Genomic DNA, 13,013 nt, shown 5'->3' on the forward strand with positions numbered 1-13,013 from the left:
GCCCTCTATTATCTCCTATTCGATGACGTTATTTTACATGTTTAAAAAAATCTTCATGTTAGCTAGCTATTGTGTGTGTTTCTTTTTTCAAGATTAGGACAAGTGGATGATGGTTCCTCCTTGTTGAACGTTAATAATAAATAATTGCTGTCTGTTAGCTTGGCTGTCAATTTCATGTGACTGAAAATCCTATATTACTAGAGAGCTTTTATCTCGTAAAGAATAAAGTCGGTGAAGGGTAACATTCTCGTGAAGTATGCTTTTTTCCCGTTAGAAGATCAGTCAGTTTGGAAATTAACACACCGTCGGTGGCATTTGCATTGTAAATTCAACACGCTGCTCCATTCCTCTACACGTCACCCATAACTTAACGAGTCACTCCTGGGGGTTCGTGCAACACAGTGATCCATAGACAATTTTCGACCTAAGGTGATTTTTTCTCCTATATTATTATGTTATTTGATAGATACTTCATATATTGTTGTTTAATTAATTGAGCTGGAAGAATCATTTGCTCGTATGTGTTTTATTAAGTTAAAAAGAGTTTGAAGTGATGATCCTAATGTTTATGTTTGTTAATGATGAGCACATGGGTGTTGAAGGGCCCTCCATCCCTATAGGTAAGTTGATGAGGAATAATGAGATGGACTCATTTTTTGTTTGGTGTACCTAATGAAGGAACCGAAGGGGACCGCAGCTTTAAATCATTACAAATTGATTATTAATGGACTGGGATGCTCTTGTCTCTCCATTTTATTAAAAATTGGAGGCTTCTTCTCTATATCCCTCTCATCGTATCTCCAAGTGCACACTAAAATATCCCTTTTATATAATATTCATATGTGCGTATCTCATCTTTTATATATTTATATTTACGAGATCAATGATTTATTTATTTTTTATATCCTAAGAGAAAACAATTGCAGAAATTTCAAAACAGATAAAACTTCTTATCGAATAGAATCCCTGATAAAATGAGAAAAAAGTCAGATATTGTATTAAAGTTTCGTATGGTAGTGTTTATTTAGCACCAACTATAATAAGTCCCATGCTCTACTGCTTCTTGAAATCAAAGGGACCACCTTGAGAGAGCATTCGAATTATTACCTTTTTAGTACTTAAAAATTTGTTAATATTATCACTGATGTGGTAATTATATCTTCTTTGCTTTTGTGGGATTTTCTTTTTACGTAAGTACTCTATAATGACTTTTATCGATTTTCATTTGAATGTTAGGTTCTTATATAAAGAGTATCACATTAACATTACTTTTGCTTTTTTTTTTTTTGGGTACTTTTCCAAGTTCCATATTATTTTATATTATGAGAGTGTTTTCCATTTTTTTCCTTTCACAATCACATGGTTAACACTAGAAAATACCAAATAGACAGCATGAACAAAAAAGTACCTGAAATTTAAATGATCGATATGTTATAATGTTTTGTCATCTGAGAAAATTGTTTTGTTTCATGTTAAAAAAAGGAACAAAACAAAAACAAATGAGTAGAGAAGACCACAGAGACAAAAAAAGAACAAAATGTATTGAAATTAAAATTATCATATTGCTATTACTATTTTGAAAAAGTGACACCTTAACTAATGAAGGACTTGTTTTCTTTCCTGAGTTTAGGTGTTTAATTATGACGTTGTGAGATTAACAGAATTTTATATACTTAAAATCGAATTTTTTGAAATGATTTTGCTTCCTCATTTCATCTTTAGTCATTCATATTTCAGTTGACACATCAGTAATAAATAAAATAATAATATAATTATTAATTATAAATTATCTAAATAAATAAAAGATAATAAAACATGTCTTATAAATTTTCAATTTATTTTTAATATATCAAACAAAGTAAAATGGACAGGAAGAGTAGTTTCCTAAACCAACAACGCAAATGAAGCAGTGTGCCTTAATGAAAAGTTGAAAAAGTGGATTAAGCAGGAAATCACCAACTTTACTAAAAGTGACAGCATAACAACTACGGTATACATTTGTACTCTATCGTATATGTACAGACTCCCATCACTGTTCACATCTACTACTACTGCTACACAAATCCCAGAGAGAGAGAAGCGGTGGAGGGGTCCATTTTTCCTCGAGGTATGGATGGCTATGACCATATGGGCCATTCTTAGCAACTCCAATTTTTATTTCCTCTTAGCTTTTAGATCAGTCTACCTGATTCTACTGAACAATTAATTGTTAGTTCTCTTCTTCTTGAATTTCTTCTTTCAGCTCATCTATGCCAAGTTTCGGATCTTAAAACAGGAGCTTTCGTTTCTGTTCTTCAGGTACTTCTCAGATCTGTGCTACATTTGCTCCGAAAACCCTACTACACCTTTTGTTTTGCCTTAATTTTGGATTTTTCGTGCTTTTACTACAGATCTTGTCCTGATTTAATGTCTACTCGTTTTAGCATTCTGATTCCGAGTTACCAGACTCTGTTTTGCCTATTTGATATGTTTTTTCTGGAAATTGTAGTGTTTCTTCTTCGGATTAGCTATTAAGTGTACTGACAAGAGGAGGACACTGTTTACAAGTGTACATTATGTTTCTTCATTTTTGTTAGTTTGATTGGGGGTGTAGTAGTAGTAGTAGTAGTAGGCTCTGTTGTTGTAATGCTGGCTCACAGTGACTGGTGGTATTGAGACATTCATTTCAGTATGAGAAATGCTCTAGTCTCCCTACTTAGGATATGCAGCTCCCTAACTTTAGTTTATAGATCTTCACCATTTACAGCTCTAGCTGATTAGCTGGTGTGTCTGTTGATTCTATTTGGGAAGAATTTGGTTATCCTTTGGAGATTGTTTTGAAGTTGAATTAGTGCATGTTACCTCATGTTTACTTGTTTTAAGGAGAACTTGATTTATATTGAATAATGCAGGATTCAGCTGAAATCCTCTTTAATTCAGCAGCTTGCTGTCTGCAATGGGGAAAAAATCTCCTGCCAAGTGGATCAAGGCCGTGCTTTTTGGGAAGAAATCATCCAAGTCTCATTTATCAAAGGTAAAGAGAATATTTCTAATTGTGTCATAATTCAACATTGTCTGGGTTCTAAAAGACATTTCTCTCTTGTTCCTCCTTTAATAGTTAATGGTGGTTTCCTAACTATGTCTGTTTGTGTTCTCCATGATTACAAGTTCCTCACATTGTTATGAAAATTCTACTACTCATTTGGTTCGACCTTTTTTTCAGCAATTGGCTTCTTAATTAATTGTCACTGGTAAATGAGACCATACCTTCCCCTCTTTTTCTCTTGCTGTCTCTCTTCATTTACCCAAGTAGTAAGAACTTCCTATATTGTCTGATAACATTTACGAACACTGGCATGAAAAAAATCATAGAATTAGAGTGGGTAGAGAACCCACTTGGTAAACCAAGATCTTTCGAGATTTCAACATAATGCATGTTATTTTAACTTTTATATCTTTTATTTTAACTTTTATATCCGTTAGTGTTAAGTTACTTCTATGTGTTGTATGAAGGATGCTTCTGGTGAGAAAATATCTTCTGCAAAAGCGCCTGTGGGGGATCTCTCTCTTGATTCACCAAGTTTGGATCTACCGGTTCAGAATTTTGATAATGGTGGTGACCAGGCTGGATTGGAAAAGGGTACAAGCACTGACTTTGCATGTGAAACCGCCTCATTATCCTCTGCAACACACGATATAGAACCACATGTGAATGGGACAACCTCCACAGATGATGCTGAGCTGAAAAGACAAGAGCATGCTGCCACCATAGCACAGGCAGCCTTTAGGGGTTACTTGGTACTGTTTAATTACAGAATTTACAACTTTAATCTCTAAAAAGACGTGTACGATTATTATGATTTTAATTCGGTTTTCAGTTATTCAATCTAATGAATAGCTTCTCACTTAGATTGTAGAATATTTGAATGTTTATGCGTGTAATGTATAAAATCTGTAAGAGTTTAGAACATTTATTTCTGTGCAAGTGAGACAGTAGAATTTGTGATCCTCTACATTGTCATTACTTGTGGGGCACGTGGGTTCCAAATTATCTGCTTGTGTATATTAGTTCTGCATTAGATAAGAAACCTTTTCTGTTAAGTCAAATAATCAATCGACACTTTTACCATGCCAAGATACTTTTTCTTGAAAGCCCATAGCTTAAGCCTTTATGTAGTACATACTAGTTGGACTTACAATTGAAGAAGCTTCAATGTCTTTTCCTCTTCTAATTTCAAAGCAGGATCTGCCTGTCAATTTTTCTTTTCTCTGAAAGGACCGTGTCCTTATCCACTTGTAACTTTCCTCAGGCTCGTCGGGCTTTTCGAGCTCTCAAAGGCATTATAAGGCTACAAGCCCTTATTCGTGGGCACTTGGTAAGGAGACAAGCAGTTGCTACTTTACGCTGCATGCAGGCAATTGTCAGGATTCAGGCATTAGCTCGTGGCAGAAGGATTAGACTCTTAGATCCTGGGCATCAGCTGCTCAGAAAGTATAGTTTTGAGGAACTTAAGGTAACTCTTGCATTACGAAGTTCTCTTTTTCCCTGACTTGCTTGTATAGTCTTGTAGGGAACTTGACTTACCTGTAACGCCTTATGCGATAGAAGAAGTAACTTAGATTTAATTTGATTTTTAAGATGTCCATATTTTAGATGTAAATTGGAAGCCATTTCAAACCAATAAAAGTTAAAGAGTGGAGCAACTGATTTTCATGTTTGTAGTATTGTGTCAAACCATTGGGACAAACCAAAAGAGGAGGTGCACATAAAATTAGAATAACTCAAAAGGAACTGCACATAAAATTGGACGATCCAAAAAAGAGTGCAAAGTGCTAAAAACTAAATTTGGAATTATTTTCATCATTTCTTCATTGTTTTTGACTTTGTTGTAACATAGAATGAGTAGGAATCTGCTACTGCTTTTCTTTCCTCCTTGTTTCAACTTTGACAGATTGTAGTAGCTATTTCAAATTTATTCATGTTGGTACAAATATTGCTCTGAGTTCCATGTATTCTTTCTTTAACCAGTATCCTGAGCAGAGGCCAGCTAAACTGACAGTTTATGCATTTCCACGCAAGGTATTGCTGAACTATCTGTCCTTTTTTTAACTGACAAGATATCGTTGCATCGCAGATTTTTCCTGTAAGGTGTTGTTTCTTTTCTTTATCTCCTTTTGGCCCTAGGTAAGGATGGAGTTGAAGACCCATGTGTGGCCGATAATATATTTAACAGATTGGGGTTAGAAAATGATGATGTCGCTTCATCCTTTTACATTTGAGTTTTTTATACTTTTATGGTAGACGATGGGTCTGGGAGGTACCAATAAACAGAGAAGAAAGTACAAGTGATGGTATGGGAAGTAATCCCTCTGCTTATATAACGTTGAGGAAGCTTGAAAATAGTCCCCGATGTAATAAAAGGAGGGGGTGAGTAAAGATTAAATAAAATTGGAGGAACACATCCTAAAAGGTTAGAAAATCTGGTTTTGATACAGGTTAAACATTCTGTGTATCTAGAGTGCAAAAGTGTTGCTGATTTGTCTGCGTTATTGCTTTCATTTACTGCAATGTGGCTGCAGAATGAAGGGTGCCTCTTTGGATTCTTATGTGATCTACAACATTTTGCATGTCTTTTGCTAACACTTTTTCTGCTGATCAAAAGAAGGTTTTTGCCTGCGATATTTTTCTGAGAAAATTGAACAAGTTGTAAATCCATCTTTGACCTTAATAGAGTGACCATCCTAGATCTGGGGCTTTGCAAAGGAAGAGTTGGAAGTTGATCTGAAGTTACTTATTATGAAGAGAGAGAATGTTGCTTTGAATATCGAAGCCTGACCCATAGTATATGTGTCACAGAGGTCCAATGGATATCTATACACTGTTGACATAAAGGATCCATATACTAGCTAAAGTGGATGTGAAGGGTCAGAAAGTCTAAACAATTTTGGTGGTGGTGGTGGTGGTGGTTGGGGGGGGGGTAGAGCACGACTGTACGAGAGTTAACTCATTCAATGATCAGTATGAATTCTAACATTTTGTAATTTCTTGGAATAAAATTAGCATTTCTCAAAATTGCACTTGAAGTACTAGAAATATGGTCAATTTAGACCACCTTTTTGAAATGATCTATTAAAAACAGTCAAGACTCATAGTAATAATGCCAACTATTTGGGACCATGAAGTATTTCTTTTTAGTTTTCTGATGTAGACACAATTCTGTATTTGATGGTAATCTCTTGCTTGTTTTAGCTTCTTGTGGCAGTGCCAACAGCCATGCCATTGAGCCTTCAGTATGATGAGGGCGAGCCTAATTCAGCTTGGCAGTGGCTTGAAAGATGGTCACTATCTCGCTTTTGGGAACCACTTCCACAACCAAAGAAAGTAGTTGGAGCAAAGTCGCTGAAGAAGCAGGGTAACAAGCCGAGTGTTGAAACAGAAGCAGTACGACCAAAACGAAGTGTCAAGAAGGTTCTTACAGCATCAAATGGAGATGCTTATGGCGTAAGTTCCTCTGAACCAGAAAAGGCTAAACGCAACCCAAGGAAATTCTCGAATCATCACATAGAGCCAGTACAGGATCAGCCTCAAAATGAACTTGAAAAGGTCAAGCGCAATTTACGAAAGGTTTCTGCAGCTTTGGCAACATCTTCTGAGAGGTCTGAAACAGAAATTGAGAAAGCGCAACAGACTCCTAATCTGGCTCAGGCTCAGGCCACAGCATCAAAATCCTCAGCTCCAGATGTTGTTGAGCAAATGATTGTTAATTCTTGTGAGAAAACAAGTGATTCAGCTCCTGAAATCGAGAAATTGGTTGAAAGTGAAGCTCCTTTACCTGTAGCAGTGGATGAGCCAACGGATGTACTGCAAGATCATCCTACCACTGAGCAGCAGCAGCCGGAGGATGTTAACAACACTGCAAACAGCCCTGTTGTTAATGAGGAACTTGGCTCGATGGAAGATCAGACTACCAAAGAAAGAATTAGGAGGAGGAAGTCTCTCCCCACTAAGCAGGACAATTCTGAGAATATTTCACAGAATACACCAAGTGTGCCTAGTTATATGGCTGCCACTCAATCTGCTAAGGCAAAGCTTAAAGCTCAAGGATCTCCCAAGGTAAGTGATGATGGAGCTGAAAATGGGTTTGTCCGGCGTCATTCTCTACCATCCTCTGCCAATGGCAAATTCAACTCCTTGTCACCTCGGATTCAAAAGCCAGGGCAAGCAAATGGAAAAAGTGGAAACAAGACCAGACCGATGTCCTCCTCGAAAGACGGTAAGAAAAAAGGATTAGGGACCTTTTAGTTACAAGTTGGTATCCCTACATGTTTCTTGCTATGTGATTGTTTCCAATAGCCAAGTGAGTTCTCTGTTTGGGCCTTTGTTATTTTGTGTTACTTTGAAATGTTTTTTCTTTCCTTTTTTTTCATTTAAGCTGAATGAGTAATATAGTTGAAATTTTCAAATTTGATCACGATCAAACCCAAGAAAAGTATTTGCTTACTTGTTTTCTTAAGTGACTTGTCGAATAACTTGTTTTTTTTTTTGAAAAAATGATGTATGGTAATTATTAATGTTCGGGTCTGGATGAGGTGCATCATTCTTTCTTTCTGACCATTCATAAAGTTAAGCATTCATAAAGTTAAGACAATAAGAAAACCGATATCTCAAAAGTGAAGTAAATGCATGCACTATTTCAAATGTTGAAGACTCCACATATAAAATGGTTCTGACATTTATTCTTTATTCTTCATTATGATAGTCTTATGCCTTCTATCTTTTAGTAAATGGTTCTCTTAGATTATTTCAGAATTGATGTGTTATAAGCTCATTTACTTTCATCAATTTGGAACACTTCACTGACTGAATGATTATCTTTTGATTCCCTCTTCAGAAAAGGTGCTTCCTGGTTGGAGGAGATGAGTTCAACATTCTGCTTACTCAAGGAACTTTAGTACCGCATGTGTTGTTGACATCAATATTTTCTGTATTAGGTTAAATTTGCAAATTCCAAATAACCGTTGTTTGATATCCGTAAGCATCTTTATCATGTTTCTATTAGTGTTGTTGGGGTGTTTGCAGTTATTGTATAGTTGAGACTCTGTACTTGGTTTAACGGGATTTCCTTGATATTCTTTATCTTCCTTTGCCTTTTTATGTCACTATTAGCCCCATATGCCTTGTATCTTGAGTGAGAACATTCGTCTCTTATGGTCTTAGTGAGATTTTATTCTTATGTGTGACACAAAGTGTATGTATCCCCTATGAATAACCTACTGAGTAGCAGAGAATATACACATTTCTATTTGCAATTTCACATCATTGTGTGGTGCTGACTTAAAAAGGATGGACTAGAAGGTGCAAGACGTCCCCTTCAAATGTATGAGTTACTCGTACTAATGACTGTAGGTGATGGCTCTAATCTCTCAATATTGTTCTAGTTGTGGCATACTCATCTGAGTAGGTCTATTTCAATCAAAGAGGCCATGGAAAGTACTGGCCAGACGATTGGAATATCCCTTCTTTATTTTTGTCTCTATTTAGGAGAAACAAGTATTGACTTTGGGGAAGAAAATAGAAAAGAGAGGCGTGGACAGATACTTGCAATTCAAAGATCAGTGTGACAGGTGGGACATAATCTTTTTGAATTTTGATCACCCCGTCAGTCTCAAATTTATGTCCTGGCTTTTTTTACATTTTTTTGTAAAGAAAATAGCTGGAGTTCTTTTTATTATTTTACGCTCGCTATGAATTATGATATTAAAATATTTATGTTCTTGTTTATTTATAGTTTTAAAAAATAATTACGGCTAAGTTTAAAATGAGATATTAGGTATGCTTGTATTAGTTGTACGTAGATTATTTTTTGAGCAATTTTCATAAATAGTAAATATAAAAATCACATTTGTATGTTATACTTATAGTTTGTATAATTGTGCTTTATAACAAATTTTATGTTTGCTATGGAACTTGTGATTTGTATAATTCCCTATGCATATAACGAATGACTATTAATATGTATATTTCGTTATACATATATGAATGACTATTAATATGTATGTTTCGGTATACATATATGAATATGGTTATTAATAGGGAAAATTGTATATAATGGCGAACTAATAAATCAAATTGATTGCTATAATAACCCTTTGATTTAATTGTGTTCCGTTGCAAACTGTTTGTTAGTCACCTCTCTCCCTCAAATTCTCGCTCGCCACTCTCCTCTCTTGCTCGCTTCCTCTCACTTTATACAAACACAAGTCTATAAAATCTGTTTCTATTTGTATAAAGTGAGAGGAAATTGTATAAATACATATATTTTGTTTCCCTCTTTCCTCTCTCTCAGATTTCGCTCGCCACTCTCCCTAATCTCGCTCGCCACCTGCGCCTCTCTCGCTTATGCAAACAGAACGAAATGTATAAATTGCGTTTCTGTTTGTATAAAGCGAGAGTAAAATTGTATATACACATGCAAATATATATATTTTCATCATATACACTTATAATTATACAATAAAAATACTTTCCTGCCCAGTTTCTTTTGCATATATCTCTTTTTCATTTTAACAAATTCAAATTGTATATAATTTCTCTCTTTCTCGTTTTATACAATTCAATTCAATTGTATATTTCCTGCCCAAGTCTCTTTTACCTTTCTCTCTTTCTCATTTTATACAAATTCAAATTGTATATAATTGTTCTACACACTTATGATTATACAATTCGTTTTATCCACTTCGTTTTATATAATTTTCTGCTCAAGTCTCATTCTCTTTCTCATTTTATACACTTCGTTTTATACCATTCGCTTCAATTGTATATGTATAGCGAATTATACATTTATATGTTTGCTATGGAGTGCAATTATGCAAACTTTGTTATAGTATACAAATATGAATTTTATGTTTGTTATATATGAAAGTTGTCCTTATTAATATGTATATTCTGTATACATATACAAATCAATTGTATATCTCCGTTTGTATAAAGCGAGAAAGAGAGAGACAAAAATTGGTTGGGTAGGGGAAGACCTGTTTTCGTATAATTTCAAGTTTATAGGACGAAAATATATGAATTTGTATTTGTATATACAATATTCTCTCGTTTTATATGAACATAAACACAATTTATACATTTATGTTTGTATAAAGTGAGAGAGACGAGTGAGAGTGGTGAGCGAAATCTGGGAGAGGGAAACGAAATGTATATACACAATTTGCTCTCGCTTTATACAAACATAAATGCATTTTATGCATTTGTATTTGTATAAAGTGAGAATGGCGAGGAGAGACTGCCTAGCGAGAATGAGAGCGGCGAGCGAGATTCACCAGGGAAAAGGGTGAAATAGCAACAGTTTGTTACGGGCTACAATTAAATCAAACTGTGATTATAGAATTTAATTTGAAATAGTAATTTGTTATTATATACAATTTTCTTCTATTTTTATACATTGTTTGATTTGATGCATTAAAAATAATATGCATTGCCTAGAATAAGTACTTACAAAGATACTCTCCACTTAATTATGATGAAAAAGATGTGAAAAAGAATTTAAGGGATAATTGAATGAAATAATATACGTTAAAATCATCGCGTTATTAATAATTAGAAATTTATGATATTAATAATATACATTTCAATATAATATATATATTATTTTTCTTAATACATTCTACCAAAATAGTGTCGTAAAGACGGAAGGTTTTTTCTTTAAATACACTCGCGATAAATAAAAGAGAGTACTATATATCTATTCCAGTATCATTTTAAGGAAAGACATTTAAGATGCAGGGCTAGGAGTATAACCTCGTCATTAATAACTAGATTAGGGTTTTGGGATCTCCTAAATTAGCAGGGAACTCCCACATTTTCTTCAAAATTTCATGTGTTTGTCATCATCAGACAGTCGTTTTAGGCTTCAGGTTATTTCCTGCATTCACTTGTGTTTAATTTGATTTAGGGGTTTGGGTGGGTTTTGCCCTATGGCTATGCAGTCTTGGTGGTGATCTCATCTTTTGGTCAAAGTATTTCTTTTTTGGATGTTACTTTCATTTTTTAGTTAAAAAAAAAAGAGAAGATAAACTTGGTACATCAAAATATACTTTATCCAATTAAATGTATAAATTTATTTCCATACACCAAATAAAGATTTCTCACTGATACTGTTCTGTATAATGTGAAGTTGAAGATTATGACTTGCTGATAGCATTAATTTTAATTTAATCTGGTTCTTCCTTTGATGATTATATAATGTACTAGTTCTCGGAACGTGCATCGCACGTTTGTCCTCTAATTGATATTAGAAAATTTTAATTTATATAGCTAAGTTCAAATCTAAGTCCTTTCATATGTAAGTTTAACATAAGAATATAACTCTGAAAAAAATATAACATGAAAATCTTGTGTTAGATGTTGGAGGTTTGATATATGAAATACTTCATGAAAAATAAACATTTTATTTTATCAGAGACATAAGTTTTAGTAATCAAAAAAGAAATTGTCTATAAAAAAAGATACGTATAAAGAAAAATATTACAAAATGTTTGGGCTGTATACCATCAAATTTATAGAAAAATTACAATTTCAAACGAAAAAAAAGAAGTAAATAAAGACATGGCATCCATAAAGAAAGACACACATTTAAATATATAGACGAAAATATTTTCATACTAATTGAATTACATTTTGTTAAAAGTAGACTTATTCTAGACAAAACATGACTTACTCTAAGACGAAACATATCGTATGTATAAAAAATTATAATAATATAATAATAATAAATAAGACAAGCAGAAAAGAAGGCATGAATATGTTAAGAATAAAGATAAGTTGTATTTCTTGAACTATATATTAAAGTGTGTGTGTGTATATATATATAAATGAATTCTAAAATAATATTATTCAATGTATCATTTAGTCATTTTTTTACCATACATTATTTTTTTTATTATTATTTTTGCACTTATTTTGTACCTCTTTATAACAGTTAAGTACATAAATTTTTTGAACATTTGAGATTACATATAAAAAGGAAAAAGTACAAATATGTTTGTTTAAAAAGATAAGTGATTATCAAACAATGAAAAAGACATAATTATTATTTTATGGGATTTAACATGTTTACCCTAAAATAATTAATGATAAATAGAAAATGTGATTAGCTTTACTATAGATATCCTAAAAATAGAAGAAATGATGAATACAAAAATACAGTAATCAACTACAAAGTTATATTTAAAAAAACNTATATATATTCTAGAATAATATTATTCAATGTATCATTTAGTCATTTTTTTACTATACATTATTTTTTATTTTATTTGGTTTATAAAGATAAATGATTACCAAACAATGAAAAAGACATAATTATTAAACTATGGGATTTAACATGTTTACCCTCAAAATAATTAATGATAAATACAAAATGTGATTAGCTTTACTATATATATCCAAAAAATAGAAGAAAGGATGAATACAAAAATATAATAATCAACTACAAAGTTATATTTAAAAACTCAAAACGATGGAGATGTGAAAAATAAATATTTACTTACAACTTCATATTGGAGTATATTCATCTTGTAACTATCATAATTTACATATTTCTCAACAAAAAGAAGATGAATATGCAAGAAATTTTAAAGAATACAAATAAATAAAATAGTAAGAATTCTTATAATTACAAACTGGTAATGAAAATTTTACAAGGGATATAGACTAACCTACTATAATATGCAAGATGATTACAAACTTGAATAAAACAAGGTATATATATAATGTGGTGTGAGTGTGTTTGATAGACTCTTCATTACCCCCACTTATCTTACAAATTAAAGTTGAAAGGTTATTAGACTCTTTATTTTCTACATTTAATTAGTACATGAACATATGATGCATTAAGATCTTATTTGATACATGAATTTAAATAAAAATTTTACTTAATATTTAATTAATTAAATAGATATTAATATTAATTTATTTTAGAGGTAAAATAAGGGTAAAATGGTAATTCAACTTTGAGGTTAGAAGCTTC

At 32.7% G+C, this 13,013-nt stretch overlaps 1 protein-coding gene across 3 annotated transcripts; it reads left to right on the forward strand.

The window, feature by feature from the left end:
• Positions 1-1,957: 1,957 nt before the first annotated feature.
• On the forward strand, positions 1,958-8,220 carry LOC107011103 (protein IQ-DOMAIN 31-like). 3 transcript variants are annotated; one of them, XM_015210451.2, is made up of 8 exons: positions 1,958-2,107; positions 2,243-2,298; positions 2,892-3,013; positions 3,493-3,777; positions 4,290-4,493; positions 5,009-5,059; positions 6,230-7,253; positions 7,872-8,220. In XM_015210451.2, exons 3-8 carry the CDS (start codon positions 2,936-2,938, stop codon positions 7,898-7,900), a joined length of 1,671 nt encoding a protein of 556 aa, XP_015065937.1. In that variant the 5' UTR covers positions 1,958-2,107; positions 2,243-2,298; positions 2,892-2,935; the 3' UTR covers positions 7,901-8,220. The 3 variants fall into 3 exon arrangements, with proteins under 3 accessions (XP_015065937.1, XP_015065935.1, XP_027770451.1); XM_015210449.2 differs by lacking the exon at positions 1,958-2,107 and having other exon boundaries at positions 2,114-2,298; XM_027914650.1 differs by lacking the exons at positions 1,958-2,107; positions 5,009-5,059 and having other exon boundaries at positions 2,114-2,298.
• Positions 8,221-13,013: the final 4,793 nt, after the last annotated feature.

The sequence above is a fragment of the Solanum pennellii genome, chromosome 2 (assembly GCF_001406875.1).
Source record: "Solanum pennellii chromosome 2, SPENNV200".
NCBI lineage: Eukaryota > Viridiplantae > Streptophyta > Magnoliopsida > Solanales > Solanaceae > Solanum > Solanum pennellii.

Coding starts and splice junctions, on each gene's coding strand:
- LOC107011103 (XM_015210451.2), top strand. CDS start 2,936: ATGGGGAAAAAATCTCCTGCCAAGTGGATCAAGGCCGTGCTTTTTGGG. Junction 5,060..6,229: donor TTTATGCATTTCCACGCAAG/GTATTGCTGAAC, acceptor TGCTTGTTTTAG/CTTCTTGTGGCAGTGCCAAC. Junction 7,254..7,871: donor GATGTCCTCCTCGAAAGACG/GTAAGAAAAAAG, acceptor TTCCCTCTTCAG/AAAAGGTGCTTCCTGGTTGG.